This window comes from Dermacentor albipictus, chromosome 8, assembly GCF_038994185.2.
Source record: "Dermacentor albipictus isolate Rhodes 1998 colony chromosome 8, USDA_Dalb.pri_finalv2, whole genome shotgun sequence".
In the NCBI taxonomy this organism is placed as follows: domain Eukaryota; kingdom Metazoa; phylum Arthropoda; class Arachnida; order Ixodida; family Ixodidae; genus Dermacentor; species Dermacentor albipictus.
Window position 1 is genome coordinate 133,884,892 of NC_091828.1, and position 24,385 is coordinate 133,909,276.

The 24,385-nt window shown below is 46.8% G+C and overlaps 2 protein-coding genes across 7 annotated transcripts in view; one reads left to right on the plus strand and one right to left on the minus strand.

Annotated features, from left to right (window-relative positions):
* The window catches only part of LOC135913476 (chaoptin-like), a 372,394-nt gene that overhangs the window by 132,649 nt on the left and 215,360 nt on the right, over nt 1-24,385 (minus strand). The window lies entirely within an intron of this gene.
* LOC139049188 (uncharacterized) overlaps nt 1-24,385 on the plus strand; it is a 451,752-nt gene that overhangs the window by 87,500 nt on the left and 339,867 nt on the right. For all 5 annotated transcript variants that reach the window (XR_011508160.1, XR_011508161.1, XM_070524541.1 and 2 more), the window contains exon 2: nt 15,494-15,569. Coding sequence is in view for 3 of the 5 variants with exons in the window: in XM_070524541.1 (XP_070380642.1) it covers nt 15,494-15,569 (76 nt within the window). In the remaining 2 variants the exon portion in view is untranslated. The remainder of the gene's footprint in view (nt 1-15,493; nt 15,570-24,385) is intronic.

The window sequence follows — 24,385 nt, forward strand, 5'->3', positions numbered from 1 at the left end:
TACGGGTGTTTATCTAGCTCCAGGGCTAGCTTTCTCATCCCTGCATTAAATAGCAGTGGAGACAGTATAGCTTCCTGGGGGGTACTTCTGTCGGGACAGTTGAAGGTGTCGGACCTCGTGGAGCCTAATCCGATTGCGGCCGTGCGGTCACTGAGGAACGAGCGCACGTAGTTATAAATTCGCGTTTCGCAGTTCACCGCTTCCAGTCCCTCCAGAATAGTGTTGCGGTAGATGCTGTCGAAGGCCTGCTTGATGTCCAATGCCAGTACAAATTTATCGTCCGACCATCTGTTGGGGTGCAGGACCTCGTGCTTTAGTAGTAGAAAAACGTCCTGCGCCGACACGTGGGGTGGGAAATCGAACATCTTGGAGGGGAACATGATGTTTAGCTCTATGTGGTTCGAGAGCCGGACCTGCACAACCTTTTCAAAGAGTTTCCCCGCGCACGATGTTAGGGAGATGGGTCGAAGGTTGTTCATGTTACGAGGCTTACCTGGTTTAGGAATGAGATAATTTTTGCTTTCTTCCATTCTTTTGGAAGGACGCAGTCCTCTGTCGAGACCGTGTCGTTAAAGAATTTGGTCAAGCTCTTTAGCGTGTCGTCACTTAGATTGCGAATCATTGCGTTCGTGACCTGATCTACCCCTGGGGTCATGTTTTTCCTGAAGGAGTGTGCCGCTGCGTAACCTCTTCAAAGGTTATGGGGGCATCCAGTTCTGGTTGGTCCTGACCTTCGTAAACAGGTTTGGTGGATTGGCCGGTCGGAATAGTTCCTACGTATATCTGTTTAATTTTGTCTATCATGTCAGCTTCCCGACCTTCAAACATGTTTTCAAGTAGCTTGAGTGTGCGATTCGCGACTGTTTTTGTTCCTCCCGGGTCAATCATACTTCGAAGAATGCGCCATGTTTGCTTTGTAGTCGACGGGCTCCAAAGCGAGTCGCTGAACTGACGCCAATTGGCGTCGCTTAACTTTTGTGCGTATTCGTTAGCTGCTTGCGCTAGCTGAGGTATCCGTATGCTGAGTTTGCGATTAAGCTTCTGCCTTTTACATCGTTTTGTGAGGCCTCTCCGGGGTTCCCAGAGATGCAAGAGGTTACGATCCACGGCTGGAGCCTCCGTTGTCATTTCAATTGTTTATGTGACTCCAGAGTGAATAACTCTGATCCGCTCGGCCCATTCTCCTACGTCTGTTATGCTGCCGATTGTTTTCTGTTTTTCACGAAATTTGGTCCAGTCGGATAGCCTTGCATTGCCAATAGCTCTTCGAATCCTGCTGCATTAACCGATATGCTTAAGATATAGTGATCGCTTCTTAGGTTTTCACCTAGGTTCGTCCATCGCGCCTCACTTTCGTTGTTGGTGAACATGACGTCGGCGGAAGTGTCCTTGGACACGCTGTTCCCGATTCGCACTGGGAGATCCGGTTGAGTTAGCCGGAAAAGTCCGTAGCGCTCTACAATGTCTGCTAATAAGGTGCCCTTGGGATTGTCTCCAGTGTAGCCCCAGTTTGAGTGTTGTGCGTTAAAGTCGCCTAACAATATTAATTTGTCCCTACCTTAAGCGAGTCGCACCGCGGTAGCCACCACGTTTTCGAAATCCGCCTGTTTTTCTCTGGGAGAACTATAAACGTTGACAATAATTGTTTTAGGTTTGCCCCTTTTCTGCGGCCAAATCGTGATTATCTGGTGCTGAATAGGTTCCCCCCAAGAATAATTTACGCCAATCGTGACACCCTTCTTGGCAAAGGCTGCTACCTGAGGCTAATCTGGGTGAGCATAAAGCTCGTACCCTTTGAGTTTTTGATTTTGTTTCCCTAGTTCCTGAATACAGATAACGTCGGGAGGGATTGGCGCCTATTCTATATAGTGCGTGAAATTAACCAATTTAGTGCGTAGCGTGCAGCAATTCCATTGCCAGATTTCAATGTGTCCGGTCTTTGTGTTGTTTGCCATATTATCCATGGATATTACTGTCACTATCAGTGTGTTCTATAGCTTTCGGTGTCCTGGTAGGAGTACCAGGAGTTTCACTGACCCTCTTTAGGGGGACGGCTGCGGCTTTTATTTGCACATCCTCTACCATTCGCTTGAGTTTGTGTAGCTCTGCGAACATTAGTTGCGTGTTTTGTGCTAACTGTCCCAGCGTTACCGATTGAGCGCTGGAGGCGGTACTCTGTTGCAGTGATGTCTGTGGTGGTGATTTGGAAGTGTTGTCCGGAATTTGTATGGGTTGCTGTGATGTGCTGTTTACCATGGGCTTAAAAGCTTCAAGCTGGGCTCGTAGCTCGGCTAAATTGTTTTGAAGTATTTTGTTTTCTTCTACTATTTTCTTGTACTCAGGGTTTCGTGTGACTGGTGTAGGTGTATTCTTAGCATTGGCAGTGGGAGATGCGACTTGCGCCCAGCTTACCTGATTATTTTGACGGATGCTGCATGCCAATAGGATCCCTGGTGACTTGCTTCTTGGGGCCTCCTTCTTTTTTGTCTGATGGTTGCTACTGAGGCACCTTGGGTCGGAAAGCCGACCGTCTTCTCTGGCCCGGCTGCCCAGAACAAGATCGGCTCCGCGACGGCGAGTGGGTTCTGGAGCGGCTGCGACGATCCATCGCCGGAAGGAACTCCAGCTCGGAGTCCTCGTCTTCGGTGGCGAACCACAGTAGCTGGGTCTTCGTTGGTTTCTTTGGCCGTGGTCTTGATATCTGCCTGACTGGCTTTAGTCTTTTGGGACATCTGCGGTCACCCGTTGGATGATCACTCCCACAAATGGCGCATTTGGGGGTGCACGTGTGTCCATCGGCAGGCTCCCGCACCCCGCACGAACGGCACACCTGTACGTCGGGCTGTGGACATACGTCGGTGCGGTGTCCCACGGTGCCACAGGTACGGCAGAATTGTACCGCATTTAGGTAGGGTGTGCAGAGTTTCTCTCCCCCCCCCCCCCCCGAAGTAATAAACACACCTTGGCACTCGGCTGCCGTAGAAGGTGAGCAAAGCACTTTGTGAGTCGCCCATCATTCTTGCGTCGATCAACTCGAGTCCCTGCGTTCGGATACGTCGGTTCGACCACAGCACGTCAGAAGGGTTCTATGCTTCTATCCCGTGGATTAATCGCCGCGTCGTGTCTTCTCCTGCTGTAACGTACGCATTGACCGGGTGTTGTCATCCGTTGATGTTCAAGGATTTAATGGCTTGCATGACCTTGGCCGTATCCCGATTCGGGGTGGATATCACTGCAATGCTGGAACCTGACTTGATTCTTAGAATAAAATTGTTGTCGGCGGTTCTGTCCTGGCACGCCTCCATGACGGCTCTAGCCAGGGCCTGACTGGTAACATTTTTGAGTGGTAGCCCTTGGTGTGGTCTGATGACCACCTTCAGGTCACTCTTCGGTAGCGGCGGGAGACGCTTGAGTCGTGGGCGCCACGGGTTTGGATGAGTTGGTAATCGGACCTAATGGCAGTGCGCTTCCTTGCGCGGAGCGTCGCTCCTGAGCGAGATTTTTATTTTCCTTCTGGGAAAGAACGCGCTCCCATCCTGCTTCTGTTGTCGTTTCGTCGACCACGGTAGCGGTTTGCATGTTGTTGTTGATCGTAGCCACCTTATTGCATTCGTGCTGCGGTGTTGCATAACCCACATGAGATGCAGTGAAATCCATCTGTTCTTCAAGTCGCGACGTTGTAACAAGTCGCGGGTTGCATGTCGCACCTGGAGTGCTTAAGGCCGCCACGCTTGAGTGCGCGCTCGCACGCCGGCGCCGGCGCTGCATGCTCCCCTAACTGAAGTTAGGGTTAGCAGCTGGCCACGTTCTGAAGGTGGAAAATCGGCCGTAAAACGCCGAAATATGGTCCGACTGACCTGCAGTTAGTCTCCACAGGCGCCGGACCACTTCTTACAGATGTAGGTGATCGTTTCGGGCCGGTCCCAGAAGATTGTCCACCCGAAAAACCAAACATGCGTAGCCCGATGTGAGCGCAGCCGTTTCGAACGGCGTCTTCTCAGCGCTGAGGCAAACTGTACAAAAAATCGACTCGCCATCTGGCCCTGCGAAAGTGGATGTCCAGCGAAGTGGGAGTGTCGGCTTACATCAGCTACAATGGCAGTAGCTCCGGAGGCTCTTGCGTCGAAGTGGGCCGCCGCTCTGCGCAGCTCCAACCTCAAGACACAAGAGTGGGCTGTCCAGCAAGCCCGAGAGGCGGCGACGAGGCAAGGCCTCGAAGTCCCCTCATGGGAGACCTGAGCCCGGGTCGTCAAATTTGCCGGATTCAGAATAAAGTTGTTTCCATCCATCCAGCGAAGCTGTTGCAAAACCACCACTACAACTGCTGAGGGGTGGGGGGGGGTAGGGGTATGCAATGCTTTACTGGTGGTTCGGATGCATGTTTTCAGCTTGTTCTGTAGTGAAACGTATGCTATTTTGTGTGTTGTAAACATGATTTCAATAAATGTATGCACGGTTCGCTTCGCTTTGCTGAGCGCTTGTAGCCTCTGCCTTATGGGGGTATGAGCCATTGCTGAAGTTGATAGATGCTTTCTTTGGCTTGTTCTTTTTGAAATCAAGAATTGAACGGAAACCAATCTGGTCGGGAACGTGCATGACAACAATTAAAACGGGCACCGACCATGAAAGTTCCTAAAAGTAAGACGTTTTTTGTTCATTGAAACGTACGCTGTTCTGTGCGTTACATGCTTCATTCCATTGAATGTACGCACTGTTCGCTTCACTTCGCTGAGTGCTTGTAGCTTCTGCATTACGAGGGGGATGCGCCATTGTATCTTTGCTTGCTTAGGGGGGTATTAGCCTTTGATGGTGATAATTTTTTTAAAACGAAAGCTTTACTAATCGCGTCGACTAGACCGAGTTTCGCCGTTGTCATTAATCTGACCTTCATTTGACCGCACGTGCGCTGTAGCCTTAGCAATGCGCCGCGCCGAGCTCCGCCGCCACCACCGCCGTATTGGCGCATGCGCTCTCCGCAGCTGGGTCACCGCTTGACCACGTGACTCTCCGCGCGCATGGCTAAGAGGAGCGCCGCTCTCGCCTAGTAAGTGCGAGCTAGGCCATGGATGAGAGCGAGGACGGGCCGTCTCCTCTGAGCGTTGCGCGGGACTGGGAGGCTTTGAGCCGTCGTCGCGAAGCGGTGACGACGGCTCACACCAAGTGTGTATCCGAGTTGGCGTTTTTATTTGCTAATTTCAACTTGTAATTTCTGTCTGCCCATTTGGCAATCGAACATTGTGGGAAAGCTGGCGACGAAAGTTGCCCACCAACTAAATTAATAAATAAATCAAAGAAAGACACTCTTGCTTCTCATCGGTCCGTATGCTTCAATGACGGGCTTGCGACCTGCAGTTATTGTATTACCTCCCCAAATATGTAATAAAAGAAATAAAAAAAAATGAGACAGGACGATTTCACGAACTACTCTGAGCTCAATGTTCTCAGAAAGGTCTTCGGGGTTTTAAAGATATCGTCAATCTCGTTCCTCCCAGCAAGCTTCCTAGCTTCTGCATGGTACTATTATGCGAAAGCGTATACGACACTGCGGAGGGGCCCGAGAAGACGAATCAATCAGATTGAATGGATGCTGTGAAGCAGCAAAAGAAAAGTATTTGAGGGCGACGCAAGAGATCGCTGGGGTAGCGGACAAGCGATAACCCCAGAGAACGCCCCGAGCGTTTTTTTAGTAATACAAAAAAACAGCGAGAAAAAGGTAGGGACTGGCTTTTCCCCATGTCACCCGGATGATGATGAAATGGATTCGGAGGGCATGCGGTAGAGCGGGAAGGGGGAGTTTCACTGAGACGCCAACGTGTTTACCTTGGGATTCAGCTCCCTGCTCGTCGCGTCCACTGAGTTTCTTTTCGAAACGAAAGTATGCGGCAAGCATAGAGACGAGGTAGTGGAAATGAAATAAGAAATATTTTAATATGGAATTCAATTTGGCTACTGCTAATGATAATACAAAAGCTGGCACATCTTACATCCAGGAGGAATCGATGGTATGCGAAGCAGTGTGCGGGGAGCCTACCAAGTTAATGACACGACCACGAGAGCACCAAGACGTAGGCGGCTGTTTCATGACCTACATGCCATGATGTTCACGTCGTCACCTACCATTTATGTTTGTCATTCAGTCTTGTCATACATTCCAATTGTGGTAGATACCAAGCTAACGAAACGACTATTTTATTAATTAATTAATTTATTTATTTATTAGTACCTCAAAGGCCCCATTGAAGGGGTATTACATGAGGGGGTGGAATTTCAGCAGTACATTGCTTCTATGGACGATCTGAATGACGATGAGTCGATCTGATCAACGATGGCGTTTGGCAGGTCATTCCAGTCCCTTGCTGTATGGACGAAAAATGATGACAGATGCGCAGAAGTGCGGGCAGAGGGTGGGTAGACGGCCTTCCTGTGGTTTGTGCGATTGGAAATGCGATGTGCGGGGCTGATAATGGAGTTCAGAGATGGATGATCAAAGAATTTATAAAACAGACACAGTCTGGAATTTTTTCTTTTACTATGAGAGCACCAAGACGTAGGCGGCTAGATAAATACATACTCTGAAAGTGGCAAATGTGCGCCAAGGAATGCTTCCCGTTTAAAAATTCACCGACCATTACCATACTCCCTAACGGAAAATTTGAGGGCAGGTTTATAGGTGTTTTTATTTTGTGATATATTGTCTACCGGGGACAGTCTGGCTCGGGCGGCACATTGCAAACGGAGCGAAGTGGGGCGCTAATCGGGAGATCGCGAGAGGCAGCGCACGTGTGACGCGTGGGCGCGATTCATGCCAGCCGCTGCAGACAGACCTCCGCTCATGCAGTGCTTTGTTTCCATATGTGGTAACGCTGAACGCGCTCGCCACATGCCATCGGCGAACAGACGACGGCGCGCTACTCTGGCGCCATCTGCACATCCTCTTCCTGCGCTTTCCTCCGCGCACTCCCTTCGCTATCGCCGGCTTTCATCCGCCACATTCGCGTTTGCTCTTTCATCCTTCGCTGTGCTCGTTCGCTCGCTTACGCCGAGGAACGCGTGCTTAACAGCTGCGCTCTAAAATTACTGCAAAACCCCACCTCACAATGACTGTCGATGGTAATGTAGCTTTAAAACAGTATATTGACACAACGTATCGCCACAGCAGAAACACGTTATCTACGAGGCTTGTACTGCAGCGGGACACCTCTTTCGCGCTTCCCTGAGAACACTAGGTGCCATCCGATGTCTATAGTCCCACCACCGCGAAGCCTGCCCGTGGCCTCCGAAATGCCTGGCGTGCCGGCGCGTGCCAACGCAGACAAACGCTTCGTGCAGAGACCGGACTCCTCTCTCGCGATTCTTTTTGGACACGCTGTGCCCTCTAGTAGCACTGCCGAGAAGTCCGCGCGTGACTTTGAGATGAGAAGCGTGCCGCACCGGTGCTTGCGAACGCTGAGTATTGCTCGCGCGCTTGCTGTCTGCTCGGTGGCGCATACTCAGTGACCCCAGTTGGCGAGAGGTAAATTGAAGAGCGGCGCATACCCAGTCTATTCATGGCGCAGCTCGCTGAAGTGTTGGCGTGAAGGCGTTCGTTGAAAAGCGAAACGTACCCAATGTAATTGTGGCGCAGCCTACTAATGCGTCGAGTCGCTCCCCTTGAGGAACCCTTGAGACTTGAGTTAGATTCCGCTCGACATCGGAGAAATCGAAGGGAACTTTTTCGTCATTGTAGAGCGGCACATTCCAAGTGACACACACCTAGTTACCTAAGTTGGCGTCAAAGACGTTCATTGAAGATGGACACACAACTACTGGCACAAATACAGTGACCCAAGTTGCCAACAAATAGTTTATACGAACAGCGGTACCTACCAAGTCACAAGTCTATAGCGGCCCACGTATACATTGCCACATACTCAGTGGCTCAAGTGGGTCCGATGGTTGGTTCCGAACCCTGGTACGTCCGCCTAGCAGCCCGATGCGCTCCCCATTTGACCAACCAGTGCCCCAGGTAGGTGCGCAATCGCTTAGATACAAATGTACTAACACAGATATATAGGCTCCCGGAAAGTGCGCCAATTACCCTAGGAGGAACGCAATAATAATATTAATAGTAAAGTGGCCATTCAGTTGCTGCCCGATAACTGTATTAGAAAGAAAGTGGATAGTGCGTCTAACCGGGCTCGGTAGTTTCTAAGGATGGTACGTTGAAATTCAAATACAACGTTCTCTTTGAATCGTTTAGTTTAGTTAAGCATGCGCGATAGCTTTCATTTGCGGACAAATGTCGTCCACCTTTTCCCTTTGCGTAAGCAATGCTAACTGAGCAGCGGTACAAAAGCTTTTTCTTCGATGCAGTTTGACAATGTTTCTAGGATGAATCAATGCGTAAAGCTGCCTCCTGTACTTCCGTTTCAGCCATACCGCATCTGCACGAGTAGATCCGCACAAATTGTTAGTGAAACAATTTTGTGTGGATGATGTAACATTTATTTCATTTTCTTATTGTCCGTTTAGAGCGGAGAGCGATCCCAAGCCACAGCGGTGGCACGATTCTGTGCTAGCCAATGATGCAGGGCAATGGAAAGGAATAAAAAGAACTAAATAAATTATCGGCACAAGAGGTATCGCTCCGCTTCTTTTCGATTTACTAGTCGTGTAGGCAACCAGGCACCCATTTATTTGACCTCCTTACAAACAGATCTTCCAACGCGCAAAGAAAAACGGAAAAGAACCCAGAAGCAAGAAACCAAGAAGCACGAGCCAGCGTCATGAACGCGCGAGGCGCGGCTGTGACGTGGCGTCGTAGCCAAAAGGAACTTTGGTGTCGTGTTAAGCATGAAATGCTTTTAGCGCCCGTTGTCGGTGACCTTCAAGAGACCTTGAGCCGAAATCCAGAGCCATTATCCGGGCACTCAAGACTAGAATGGGACGAGAACGAAACGAGAACATCTTAGCAACCAACCAAACTTAAAATCTGCGCTTTCTGGCCCCAAACCCTTGTACAGGACCGAATAATACATGCGATAGTTACTGTCCGCGCAAATTACAAAAAAAAAAATTGCTTCCGATTTCTTCTTGATGTTCGCTCACAATATCACTCAAGCTATACCTTCTTGTATACTGAAGTTTAATTTGTCATTTCCAATAGCTATGTTCAAAAGACAGATACAGTGCACCATACACTTGATTGTCATCTTCTGGCGCTGAGACAGGGTTGCCCGTGTTCTTTTCAACGCCAGCGATCCATGAATTCCGCGGCGTGGGTCTACGCCTCCTCTTTCGACAGATGGCGCCACGCTGCCTGACAAGGCCGGCAGCGTCCGGCGTGCTGCGGATGGTTGTGAGCAATCTTCGTAATTACTCGAACCAATCTGCTTTGCCAGTAGCCATTTGATACATCTACTCTAGATTACGGGAGAGCCAGCATATTTTTTCTGCTACAGACGCCACTGGCTTTTCCTTCAAGGGGCCATTTGACGATTTCGCACGTCAAAAAAGAAAGTGGACAGGCAAGGTAGAATGCCGGAATTAAGCTGTATTATTTTTTTGAAACATATGACAGCAAGTCACGTGGCGACCGAAAAGGACATATCTTGGCGCATGCGTGCAGAGCAGGGCGAAAAATCTTGACACATTTTATTGAAACCATTACCAATTACGCAAAGAACGAAACCGCTTGTCGAGGTCACCAAGTAGGTTTTTTTTTCTCGAAGAAATAGGAAGCTGTGGTTAAGCACTTTTCTGACTTATTTAACCCTTTGAGGGTCGATTGTTTTTCGCCACATGCGACAACCCAGGGTCGATTTTTTTTATTGCACATTTGAATTCTTCAGAGGGAGTTATTTCGAAAAAAATTACTGTAACTTTTCTAGGGTGACCGTAAAGTGAGAAAAAAATGTTTGGCGTTGGCATATATGGACTGTTTATTCATGAAAAACAATAAAAAAATAGCAAATAAAGTTATAAGAATGAAAAAAAAAATTGGTGCATTGTTATACGGAATGTCCACACGAGAAAAATACACAAGAAGAATGCGCACACGAATTTTTTTTTGCAAGTATCAAATGTTCCTCTTGCACTAATACTTCTTCAGCGTGTGGTAGTTCTTGAAGCATGGCTCCACGCAGAGCGGTTTGTTGCACTCAGCGCACATGTACCTAGCGTCCTAGCGACGTTTTTGCTGCCGAGTGGTGTTGGCGCAGACGTGGCACCTCCTCTGGGTACTGATTCACTGAGCAGCCATGGGAGGCAACTTCTGAATAAAGCGCCAAAAAAGGAAACGCATGCACGGCGGCATACATACTTCGTATGCAGACCCCTGTGAGCAACAAACGAGCGAGTAAGAGGCGGTCACCCTTTGAGTGAAAAGAACGAGATAGCCATTGGTCTTGCGAGCCAAAGAAGCCGAAACCGCGTGCGAAACAATGCTGAAACTAACCGCCGCGCAGCGCGCCAATGTGCGAGCGGTACCAGACGCGCGGGAGCAAAAACAAACTATACAACGAAAACTAAACAAGAGCGACGCGAGAAAAAAATTCCATGTATTCCCACATAGTGGCAGCACATGTCAGGCAAGAAAAAGTTAGGATATTAACGCGCGTTTTAAACGTACAGACGGCGCCGTAAATATACGGCATCGACCATTTTCGGACGTGTTCGCGGCGCCGTATATTTACGGCATCGACCCTTAATGGGTTAATATCTGAACGCTTATGTATTAGTGTGCAGAGGAGTATGCATTTGGGCTGGTTGTTTCATTATTACGAGCTGAAAAAAGCGATAAACGACAGGACGTAGAATGGGACGAAGACCACAGCGTTGTGGTCCGCGCCCCTCTCTTCGTCCTGTCGTTTAGCACTGTTTTCTGCTGGTGTTAGCGTGAATTTTTAATGCGAATACCATTCTTAGGCTGCTACAGCCATTCTGAGTCTGCTGTCTGTCTGCCTGACTGCCTCTGAACCAGTGGTCCTAGTCGTCTAACAGCTCCGGCAACTATGTGTTCGGGGTTGTGATGCCGCCGTGGTTGCTGCATCGCCGTCATTCCAGCTTTGTCATCCGGCTGTCATGAGGCCATCCTAATCACGTCATTGTTGTCAAACAGTCGTCGTCACGGTGCCGTTTTATCATTGTCATCACTTCAGTAACGTCATCTCATTGTAGCTCCGCCATAGCTGTAATACCGTCTTCGTCGTTCGATCATCGTCAATCTTTCTTTGTCATTGTATTATAATAATGCTGTCGTCATTTAATCATGATTATGCCACCCTTAATATGACATCATCGTCAGACAGTTGCTACCATGCCTCCATTTGTGGGGTCGCTGTCGTAATGCCGTCTTGGATGTGCCATAATCGTCATTATAGCTTCGTCGTCCGGCTCTCGTCAAGCCGTCGTCATCATGTCATCATCATCATCACACAGGTTTAGTGGTACAGTCATCGTCACGCCATTCCCATCATACACTCGCCGTTATCACATTGTCATCGTGCCGTTGTCATGTCACCGTCGTCAATGCACAGTCGTCATACAGTCGTCATCGTGCATTCGTTGTCATACCATCATCGGGATGATGCCGCGGTGATTCCATCACAATCATTTTAGCTTCAGCATTCGACTTGCGTCATGCCTTGGTCACCGTACCGTTGTTGTCTTGGCATCGTCGTTACGCTGTCACCTCTTTCGTCGATCCATCGACGTCATGCCTTATTCGTCATTCTATCGTAATCACGCTGTCACCATGCAATCGTGATTATGCTGTCGTTGTCATGCCATCGTAATCATTGCCTCGCCGTCAAACAGACGGTATCATGCACCCATTGTCATACTGTCACCGTCATGCCGTCTCGGTATGACGGTGACAGTATGATGTACCCCACTCGCTGGCCGGTCGGGCCAGATTGGTGTGGCATCGCAAGCGATGTGTCTGCAACACGAAACGCATAAACCGCTCCCTTATTGGTCCCGACGCATGAGCATTCAAATCGCCGACAAAGACCGCAGGGGTAGTGCCATCGCAACTAACCCACGCCAAGGGAGTAGTCATGAATCTTACGGGCCTAGGGACCATTACATTTTTGGCTTGTTTATGAGGGTATGAGCCATTGAGTATGACATTTTGCGACATGCTGTTCTGTACCTTGTATGCATAATTGTAAAGAATGCAAGCACTGCGCGCTTCACTTTGCTGACTACTTGTAGCCTTTGCCTTACGGGGCCATGATAATATGTGCGGACACGAAAATGCTATGATACGATAGTGAAGAACGTGAGAATACTGGGACTCCGCATCTCCGAAAATGGCTACAACGGAGAAACCACTAGACTACTGGACAAAATAGTTTTCAGCAAACAATCAGACTAATAGAGCGGATATCCAAGAGGAACAATGGGACGAAAAAGCACCATCTCATCCGATTAATAGAAACATTCGTAATCAGTCGTATCGTATATGTGGTCTCTTACCTTAAGCTCTACGCTGCGGAGAAATCCAATATAGAATGCATCATTAGAAGGGCGTATAAGCAAGCTTCGGCCCTTTCGGCAAATACGCCAAACGGGAAGTTCCTACCGCTCAGAGTGCACAACACACTAAACGAACTTACTGAGGACCAGAGAGTGGCGCAGTATGAAAGACTCACGCATAGTTGGACGGGGAGACACATCTTAGGCGACGTGGCAATAACCTACGCAGCACAGCATGCACTGCGGAGAGACATCCCAAGGAAAATAAGGGAACACCTCTCGATACCCCCAATCCTCAGTAACATTCACCTGGAGTTTCACGAAGATAGAAGAATCGCAAGAGCGAGGTCTCTCCGCAAAAGATTCCGTAGTTACAGGGACGTGGTTTGTGTAGACACGGCGGTACACAAATAGGCAGCGTATGTCGATAGTTGCTACGAGTCTAGAGGGTGACTAGGGTGTTGGTGACAGTGTAAAAACAGGAAAGGCAGAGGTGGCGGAATAGGCGCCCTTGGCACTGGCAATATAGCCTCCTCAGAGGCTAACATCGTGGTCAGCGACTCCAAGACCGCCGTCAAGGACTATACCAAAGGAAGAATCTAGCCGGAAGCGCTAAGAGTTTTAGCCAACAATTGTGAAGGTTCAGATATTCGCATTATATGGGAGCCCGCACACTCCTTCTTTCCCGGCAACGAAATAGCGCGCAACCTGTCTCGAGAACTGACGGACCTAGCAGGTGACACGCGAATAATGGGAACGGAGAGACCGGTTGACTAGTTCTAACGAGCTCGTCAAACACTATAAATTGGGAAGGGCCCGTTTCCCACCGGCGCACTTCTCGCTATAGACGGCAAGCGACGGCATAGCATCTCTTAGAAACAGACACATATCCGAACCCGGTGGCCTACCACCGCTCGCACCCGGACCTTTACAAGGATAGATGTAGATTCTGTCAAGAAAGGGTGGACCTACAACGTATGGTTTGAGCTTGTCCTCGGGCACCCACACAGAATAAAACACACGAGACCAGAGAGCAGTGGGAGTCCACGTTGCTTATCTGTGCACCGGAAGATCATCTTAAGGCAATCCAGCGGGCTGAACATGTCGGGAGGGCCCAAGGGCTCGAGGCCGTTATCCAGGCAAAGAGGCCTAGGTCTCTTAAGTCTGCTATACTAAAATAAAGTTTATTCCTCCCGCTCCTCCTCCTTAGCCCTATACAGCCCCGCTTTAAAACAGAAGCGCGAAGTTGCGAAATTCGTAACTCTGCCCCAGAAACTAATCTCACATGTTTGTGAACCACATCTGTTAGATGATGCACAGTGGCCAAATGCGATATCTGAGTTTATAGCTGAAGCAAAATTGTTCCATTGCTCACGCGATACTAATGAATTATAGCAGTATATTTCATAGCGGTGTATGATACATTTATGTTTCCTTTAGATGTCTCAATAGGTGCACTTTATATGATAGCGATTTAGAAGGGTGATGGTTTGGGCTAGTTGGTTTTCCATTTTAGACTGTGTGGTACAACGCGAAGTGCGACAGGGGACACAGGAAAAAGCACTTGTCCTCGTTTTTTCCTGTGTGCCTTGTCCCGCTTCGCGCTGTACCACATATGATCGTGATATCTCACTATTTATGGTAAAATTATTTCAAACTTTTGTATCAATTTTAATACTTTTGCAGTATTCACCATTTTATACTAAAAAGTCTTGAGAGCCTAAATTAAAAAAAAATATCTGCTTGCTACAATCTTTAAATTTCAACATTTTCTTTTTAGTGCAACAAACTTAATCGAACTCAGTACAGTGGATGTAGAGAAAAACAATTTCACCGTGCCCATGTATTTAAAAAGCTCGAATTTTTTATATAGTGGCGGCTGTGTACTAGTATGCACCAGAACTTTACGAAATTATGCCGTACAATAGCGATATCACAGGTGTTTAATGAAAGATTACGTAGTCGCTTTTGTGGTTTTCCGCTCGCCTTCGCTACCCTCGCCATGAGCGGTCAATCCTACTCGCCCGCAGTTCTCTAATAAAGTGTAAGAAGAAAATATTGTCCGCTGCCCTCTGCGAGACGAATGGAAGCTTCACGGAAAGATCAGTGATGCGGCTGAGCCCCCGCTTCGTTCTCAGAAAGCACAGCCAGTCCCGTGCGTTGTCTCATCCCTCGCGAATGGACCAACCGACAAACATTTACTCTCTAGATGTAACGCGTGTGACACCGCTGGCGTCAGGACGCGCGAAGAATGGACCGCAAAACACATGGGATTGATTTTTGAATATGTGGCTTCGTGGGAATGCGTCGTTCGCCAAAACGAGTCACGAGATTGTGTTGCGCGACGCACTTACACTTAAAGTAAATGTCTTCAGTGCATAAAAAAAAAAGAAAACGCTAGACTTGGGAGCATGTTGCGTAGCTTGACGCAAAATCTTTGCGGAAAACTACTGCGTGCTTGTCGTTGTGAGCGATAGTGAAAAAGGCCGGCAGATACTATTACGCCCAGTGGGAAACGATGTTATGCGAAGCAGTGTCCGGGGAGCCTACCGAGTTAACGAAACGACCATAAGAGCAGAAAGACATGAGTGGCTGTTTCGTGACCTACATGACAGGCACGTCATGATATTCATGTCATGGCCTATCATTTATGTTGGTCATGCACTCTTGGCATACTACGCCGGTTTTGGTACATACCAAATTAACGAAACGACCATGAGAGCATCAAGACGTAGGCGGCTACATAGATAGATTCTGTCAAAGTGGCAAATGTTCGCCAAGAAATGCTTCGCATATATTACATATTGTTTTGTCCTCGCAAGTTCCAAGTGTGATGGGTAACATGAAACTCTTGCCAGAGGGGACCTCATTGAACGAGCAGTCGCTATACTGCAATCTAAACATGTAATATAGCATCAGCGCATAAGAAATGACCCAACTGTTGTGTTAGGGGCTCACGTAAACGCATTTACCATTATATATATCGTTCAATCTCAGAAACGTTAACTATCGTATCCTATCTTTCTTTTTTCAGAGACTGCAGTACTACAGCTCGGCTTCTGCAGCGGTTGGCCCTTGTTTGCGGCTTCCCGGTCAGCAAGACTATACAGGCAAGTAACGTCATCGCGATTAGTTTTCTTATCTGGAGTGGCAAAGAGTCTCGCATATAGCGATGCAAGGAGATCGGGAAACAACTGAATACACGCATAAGAAGAGATTTCTCAGTTCTTCAGGACGGGAAAAATGAAAACGTAGAGAACGCGTCGGAAGGCTTCCATGGTACGTGAGCAGCATGCGTCGCCGTCGCGTCTTCCAACGACTTCGCGTTCGCGCAAGTCTTGCGCCTTCGCTTCTGACTTCGCAGTTTTTTTTTCTTTTTTTAAGCCGGTAATGTTGCTGTCTATGTGGCTGTAGCGGTTTCGCTCTGGAGTAAAAGTTTTCGTGTAAACAGATCACGTATTCTTTTGCATGTTCTTCTTATGTTTAAGCCTTTTAGTTTAGGTAGCTGGCTTTTGAGTCGGCGGTATTTTCGAAAAGAAAAGTGTGGAAATGTTAAGAGCTTCGAATTCCACGTTGCACGGCAGAAAAAGAAAATAGGAATTGAGAATGTGCTACAAGAATTGGAAGGAGCTTCACCGCACGTTGCTTCCTGTGTGCTTTGAAGACATGTTCAGGAAGGCTTTTTTTTAGTCAAATACTTTGAGGAAAACAAAGAAAATACAAAATTGGCTTTTTGAGCAGCAAGCATAACAGCTTCCGCTCGCAATGTTAACATTTGGATTTAGCCGAGATTACTTGCGTGTTCACAAACCAGGATTGCAGCCTTAGTAGCACTGCGTTATGTTGTTTTCACTTTCTTTTCATCCATCAATAAAAAAACAACTCTGAAACAAACAAACACACACACACGCACGCACACACACGCACACACACACACGCACACACACACACACACACACACACACACACGCACGCACGCACGCACGCACACACGCACGCACGCACGCACGCACACACACACACATATTGACACGGGAACTTGTTTATCGGGTGACCACGTTTCACCGCCTAACAAATGTCATTGCTCGGCGCAGGACGCGCCCGCACGTATCGGAAGTTTCTGGAATGTTATCGATGGTTCTATCCGCTATCTGTTGTCGCTAAATCTTCTGTAATCTGATTTCATGTATGGGCGACGCGAATGGTCTAGAACTTTCTGGTAGACACGCGGGTCCCAGCGATTACTCTGGAAGCTTCGATGACTGATGTACAAAAGCCGACGCGCTTGACCCGCTGATCAGATTTTCGACTATTGCCGACCGTGTTCGCCGCTGTCGCCGTTCTTTGAGTGAAGCGTGTGTTTGAGGGCACGAGTTCGCCCACTGAAACGCTAGTTTTGTCATTCCCAGTTTTGCTTCTTTACAGTCACTATTACGTGACAGTATATATATATATATATATATATATATATATATATGTATTGTCACGTAATAGTGACTGTAGAGCAGCAAAACTGGGACTGACAAAACTAGCGTTTCAGTGGGGGAACTCGTGCCCTCAAATACACGCTTCACTCAAAGAACGGCGACAGTGGCGAACACAGTCGGCAACATATATATATATATATATATATAGGTACGGGGATCGATACCCCACACCTCCACCAGAATGTTGCCTGTTGCAGAAGAGGCTATTTACAGGCTATTTACACTGGGGCCAGGCAACCAGGCCGACACTCACTCGCGCCAAGCGCACCGACCAACTTCATCGTCGTTCTCGCGGTGGCTCGTCTCTTGAGGAGCGCTCGATGATTTCGCAATAATATATATATATATATATATATATATATATATATATATATATATATATATATATATAGAGAGAGAGAGAGAGAGAGAGGACACGTGTACAAGACAACCGTTCTACTAACGTTATTACGGCTGGCGAATGAAAGTTGGAGAATTTCAAACTCTGGAACCAGCCCGGAAGAAGGGGAGCCCGGTCTCGGAAGTGCACTCTAATATACGTATATAAGGTGGCGCTCCATTATTTTATTCCCGACATCTAACTTTGTACCTAGGGCGTGAACGGCAATGTGTACTATGGTAGGATATGGCCAATGGCAAACAGCGTTTTGAGCAAAAATGCGTGAATGAACAAAGCTTGTTCCAAATTTATTGTTGGGCGTTTGCTTCAACACAAGAAAGCTTTGCGAACGCGGAGGCTGCCCATCGGAAGCAGAAGATCTGAAGGGGAAAACGTGCCAGGATTGCGACACCAAATTGCCCAGGTCCCATTCATCACCCGCTTGTCGTCTAGTTCCGTTGTTTACGCAGATAAGCGCCTTGAACTTCTGGTCTGCCTTTAGTGTATATCCACTAAGATACCGCAGCGCGCGCGCAACGAAGGAGGACACTGGGCAAAGTTAAGCCGTCCAACTCTCAGTACTTTAGCAAATCGCTGTCGAAACAAGGAGGAGCCTTATACGGCCACAGGGACGGATCGACAAAGCTTTTTTGTGAAAGCACCGCCGACGTGGAGCGCGCTTCTCATTGCCAGCTGCGTCTGTCGAAGACGAAAAGTCGTGTAGAGCGCCCGCGGCAGGAATATAGCTTTTGAAACGGAGGGATGTTAGGATAACCGATGGCTCAGAACGTGTGCGAGCTTTGTTTCGTTCTGTCGTCGGGGCAGCTTTTCGAGACATTCTTCCTTCTTTTCGGTCCTTGTTCCTTCTTACGCAAGCTTTTCGAAACCACTCCGTGGTACTTGACAACCTTCCGCTATTGGAAACATATCTGCTCGGGTCCCACTGAAGTTTGAAAAAGAAAAATACTTTTGCATAATCGTGCTCGTTGCGATTATGCAAGAAAGGATCACTCATATCTGAAGACAAGGAAAAGCGCATTGGTCACGCAAATACATTAGTCAATTTCATGAAAGGAAAATAATATATATGAACATCATTCTTTCCTTCCCGTCCGGATGTATGCGTAATGTGAAACAATGACATCGTGTCAAAGCTTCTGGAGCCATGAGTAGCGAGAGGAAAAAGAAAAAGGACTTTGTGTTCAGTGTCCACGTGCCCGCTTATAAGGTTAGTGCAAAGCGTAGTGCGTCTCTTTCACCCAACACGATGTCCCACTCCTCCCAATGAAAAGCAGGATGCCTCATCATCATATCGTGGTTTGGGCAGGTGAAATTTTAGAATTTTTTTCCCAAGGAAAAGCGAAGAGCAGAACCCAATTCTTTGTTAGCATATCTTTGTAGAAGCTTCTCAAACGCCCTTGAAGACAGAACTTTTGGTATAGTAGAGGAATGTTTGGAAAAAATTAGGCCACCTATGCTTGTTTCTTAAAAAAAAGTAAAGCTAGAACCCTTGAATTCTTGATCCCTAAGAACAATAAAAATCAGTAGAATCCTTTTTTAGTAGTTATGCTAAAATAAATATACGCTAAGACAAGTTTGCCTCAAGTTTTTTAATGCTTTCCTGCATCATCATCATCATCATCATCATCATCATCATCATCATCATCATCAGCAGCAGCATGGTTACGCCCACTGCAGGGCAAAGGCCTCTCTCATACTTCTCCAACAACCCCGGTCATATACTAATTGTGGCCATGTCGTCCCTGCAAACTTCTTAATCTGATCCGCCCACCTAACTTTCCGCCGCCTCCTGCTACGCTTCCCTTCCCTTGGAATCCAGTCCGTAACCCTTAATGATCATCGGTTATCTTCCCTCCTCATTACATGTCCTGCCCATGCCCATTTCTTTTTCTTGATTTCAACTAAGATGTCATTAACTCGCGCGTTTGTTCCCTCACCCAATCTACTCTTTTCTTATCCCTTAACGTTACACCCATCATTCTTCTTTACATAGCTCGTTGCGTCGTCCTCAATTCAAGTAGAACCCTTTTCGTAAGCCTCCAGGTTTCTGCCCCGTAGGTGAGTACTGGTAAGACACAGCTATTATACACTTTTCTCTTGAGGGATTATGAGAACCTGCTGTTCATGATCTGAGAATGCCTGCCAAACACCCCCCAGCCCATTCTTATTCTTCTGATTATTTCCGTCTCATGATCCGGATCCGCCGTCACTAGCTGCCTTAAGTAAATGTATTCCTTTACCACTTCCAGTGCCTCGCTACCTATTGTAAATTGCTGTTCTCTTCCGAGACTGTTAAACATTACTTTAGTTTCCTGCATAGGCCTGGCTTACTAAGAACCACAGGATGGCGGCATCCGGACAAACAAGAGAAGATACAGCAACAAAGAAAAAAGTTGCACCAGAGGTGAAGTACAAAGAGATATGTTCTTCAAATGCATACGTTGTGCTCAAGCGACATATCCGGGCTTGTAAAGAGAAAGAAAGAAAATAGATCAAAATAGACACCATTTATCACACAAATGTAGTATAACTTGCTTTGATACAATCGACACCACACTGGGGAAACTTACGAGAGGCACCATTATGGCACTCACGGGGCCCTGTAATGATTATCGGACCTTCTATATTGCTACGGATCAGTTTTTCTGGTAAGGAAGCTACCTTGATAATTGCTTTGTAAGAATACTCAAGAACAAGTGGACTCACATTCTTTTATTTAGCAAACGCAGATATACGCGCAATTACGTGAGCTGTCGCCGCCCAAGAAAGGTCATAAACCGCATGAAAACGCGCTAGGAAGGCATAAAACGTGTTTCAAAAGATTAGGGAAGAATGATGGGCGTATTATGACAATGAACCAATTTTCCTGTTCCTGACTTGCCTACAGTCCTTGACAAGGGGTCCTATACACTGCGATCATTTAGAGCTTTTAGGAGTATTTGATAAAGTAGCCCACGAATTCTTCGCAAATCTTTTCTTCACAAATCTTTCCCACTTTGTATGAGCCAATAACAGTGACTCATCGTGTTCTTCAGTTGGCTCAGGCGTAGCCCGGGGCTCCGTAATATCCGCTCTGCTCTTTCTCATTTCCGTAAGTGGCTTGCCCACGAACATAAGGTCTTCCACCAGTGTTTTCGCATATTACTATGTCATTTATAGACAAATTAACAGTGATTTAGGTGTAGCTAATCTGCACTCACCTGTTACCCAGGTTTACGAATGGTGCCAACTATGGAACATGAAATTAAACAATCCCTTATGCAAATTTGTGCGTGTTTATCAACAAATATTGCTCATTCTACCTAACACGTGATAACACTGATTTTGGATTTGTATACTCGTGATGCATATCTCGTGCAACTTATCTCGGAAATTACACATTGATTATGGAGCTTCCAATGCCAGTCGTATATTAAGTAATCTCCGCAGAAAATTTTTGCAGTCCCCTGTATCTTTAAAATTATTGCTTAAATAAAACATTGGTCCAAATCAAGCTACAATATGCAGCAAGCTGTTTGGGATTATTCCTAGCAGACTTATAGGTGGTGGTACAAAACCGTGTATCACGTTGCATTCTTTCCAACTATCATTGCTACTCTATTTCCAATATCATCATGCCAGCTATGAAAGAGGCCCTTTCTTCACACAACTTTTGTAGAGAATCATTTCGCCTTAATTTGTTTCATAAATTTTGCTATAACAACTTATTTCTTGAGCTGCTAACCAAACAAGCCTACATTTCCACACGCATTGGTCCCTGTCATTAGGTAGGTAAGACACAAAATGTTATCTTAATAAACCTTCTTGGGCAAGTTGCTGTCCTTTGGAAAACATGATTTAGGGTGCTAAAAAGACACACGGAGGGGACAGTCATACGCAAACTCTGTGTGGCTGTGTGATTCTCCCTTGCGTGTGCCTTTTTAGCACCCTGAAATCATGTTTCACAAAACGTTATTATGACTCGTTTATTTCTAGCTGCATGTTAGTGTTGCCTCTATTACTGACATTAATTCCTTTAGAAGTGCTATTATGGACTTGATTCGTACATATTGTCTTGACTGTTACCACATTCCTGCTATGGTCGTCAAATGTATTCAGTATTGTATTTTCTGGTGCTGCTCCTGTTTTCTTTTTGTATGCATTTACACTGTACCCACGGCTTCCCTTAGCGCTAAGCGCCTTGAGGGTAACTGAATGAATGAATGAATGATTGATTAAATAAATAAATAAATTCCGCTGTGGATCAAAAAACGGCTATTAGCGGCGAGAACTTGGAGTGGCGCCCTCTCGCGAGTGACGTCATGGCCAGGACGCCGCTCGCTCCGGCTCGCTCGGCTGCCGCGCGCGTTCGTTACCTTCGTGCATGCTTGGGGTACGGGTGGCTCGAGCCGTATGCTTATCGAATGATATGTTGGCTTCTTTCTGCTGTTATGGCTGAACCACAGTTCCTTCTTCAAAAGCGCGTGAGTCGAGAAAGCTTGCGGCTTAGATATCGCAAGCTCTGTACCGTTGAAGGGGTCTACTGGTTTTGCAATGCCTATGTGCGTCGTGTCTGTCCATAAATTTTGCGTAAGAAGAATGTCTGCAAATTTAACCCGCGAAGTTGTGTATGATGATTTCATAGACACTTAACATTCCTCTAGTACTTAGCTATGAGAGACATTGCATTTTTCATGGAAGAAAAATCGTGCTATATGGTGGCAACATTTTATCCGTGTTAGAAAGACTTCACGTCGAAGCTGTCATCACGATTCTTATTACTCCGGTGAGTTGTTCTAGTCAAATATGACCTCTTTACTAATGTGTAAAAGAAAGAGTTAGGCGCGCATTTCGAATGAAAACGTTGGCTGCTACTTTCACCGCTCTCTGAAACAGGCCTCAATAAAACGAATCGCTCATGGCTGCTAACATGACGGCGCATCATATAGAGTATTTACATAGTTAATTTACAAATACCATAGTAGCAATCACCCGAAAGAAAAGTTTCCTGTGTAAGATTGAGAGCCATGCAATCTATTGCAAACGATGAAATGGTTCATGGTGGCCCTTAGCAGCTTTTTCCGACAATATTGTCACGTGGTAGTAACGTTAAAGAACACAGTAGCAGTACTGTGAAAGACAAAACTAGCTTTTATTGGGCGAACCTGTGCCCACAAAACAGGCTACACTTAAAGCACAACGATAGCGGCGAACACAGTCGGCGATCGTCGAAAATCTGATCAGCGGGTCAAGCGCGTCGGCTTTTATAGATCAGTCATGGAATGTTCCAGATTAACCGATGGGACCCGCGTGCCTTCCACAAAGTTCTACACTATTCGCGTCGCGCATGCATGCAATCAGATTACACATGTGGCAGTGAAAGACAGTGGAGGGAACCATCGATAACATTCCAGAAACTTCTTTTACATGCAGGCGCGTCCTGCGCTGCACGATAACATTTGTTAGGCGTCTAAACATGGTCGCCCGATAAAGATAAGTACACGTGTCAATATGGCACACCCCTCACGCAACGGTAGCAACCGACTGTCGTTAAAGCAGGGCACGGAGTGTTCGGGAAACCCATCAGTTCACTATGACTTCGGATTGAAACCATGAAGCAGTTTTTTACAACGCCAATTGCAATGCCTAAAGTATACTCGAAGTGCTACAGCGCAGCTTATGGTGCCTAGAAAAGGAAAATTCAAGCACTTTCTGCCTCACCATGCCTCGATTCAGCGTTGTTTAATTATACAAAGGGAGAACTATTCGCTTCCTCAGTACATAAAAGAGAACCTCACAAACCTTCATTGGGAAGACACCACAAGTCTTACATATTTCACTTGATTTTTGACCCTTCACCAGGGAATTTGATATTTTCAATATGTCCCATACTACTAATGAATGACGCTCAGGCTCCTTTCTGGCTGCAGCCATACGGTCCAAAAGGAATACTTCACTAGAACATTTGAGCCCGGCAGCCTGTGTGAGTTCACCAAACCGATCCCTGATGTATATTCCTCGAGCAACAAACACCAGTAAACTGATCAACTGAGTGGAACGTGTGGCACGAAGGAAATATATATTGGTAAAGTGAATTTTTGTTCTGTGTAAACAGCTGTAAGCCTTAATTAGCTTTATTTCAAATTACCGCCACTTAAAGTAAACACGTGAAGAACCGCCTAATTTTGAGAAGCAGCAAAAGGAACAAGTGGCGCTGGTAGAATTTAAACTGCAGTGTTACTGCCGAGCGTTTCTGTGAAGAAATGCAAAAATTTGATATTATACCATGAACTACTCGTCTTGAGCAAACCCGTTTTAGCGGATCAAAATTGAGGTAACTGTTGTAGGAGTCATATATAGCCAGCGTTCGTGGCATGCTTGTTGCATCGCATTAAGTATGGTATCATAACTGAATTCTTATATGCTATGTTCTCGCGGTTGTCGATCCGCGCATGAAAAACCCGCAATGGTCTCGTCTGCGCTCCTTTGGCTGGCACTGTAGCGTTGCCTTTGAGAACGGCATTGTCGTCTACGAATTAAGCTCTTTGAATAAATTTTCGCGAATGAAGTCGTCGTAAAAATATATTTGAGACGACCGTCATAGGTATACGAGCTTAAGGAACGAGAGCGAAATAACGGTAGGGTTAAAGAAGGCGTCCGGACGCCGCCCGAACTGCAGCAGACGGCAGGCGCGACTCCGTGGCCTGACGTCACGCGAGCGGCGCTCGCAGCGCCCCTGTAGTTCGTTCTCGTGGCTAACAGAGTCGGACTGACAAATCCGTGTCGTCACTCTTGCTACATGCTAGTATCTGCGAGGCGGAGCTCTTACGAGGAAGTTTCAGCTCGGGCCTAACTACGACGCGGCCTATTGAAATACATGTCAAACGCAAAAATGCTTTTCTGAGATAACCACTGGATAAATATTAATGAAATGTGTTGTACTTGACAGAGAAAGTTAAGTTCTAGTGACTGCTGGAAGCGGAATTTCGATTTAGGGCCCAAATATTGTTAAAAGACTTTGAAAATGTCCGCATGTTCGAAAAATATAGACGCACGACAT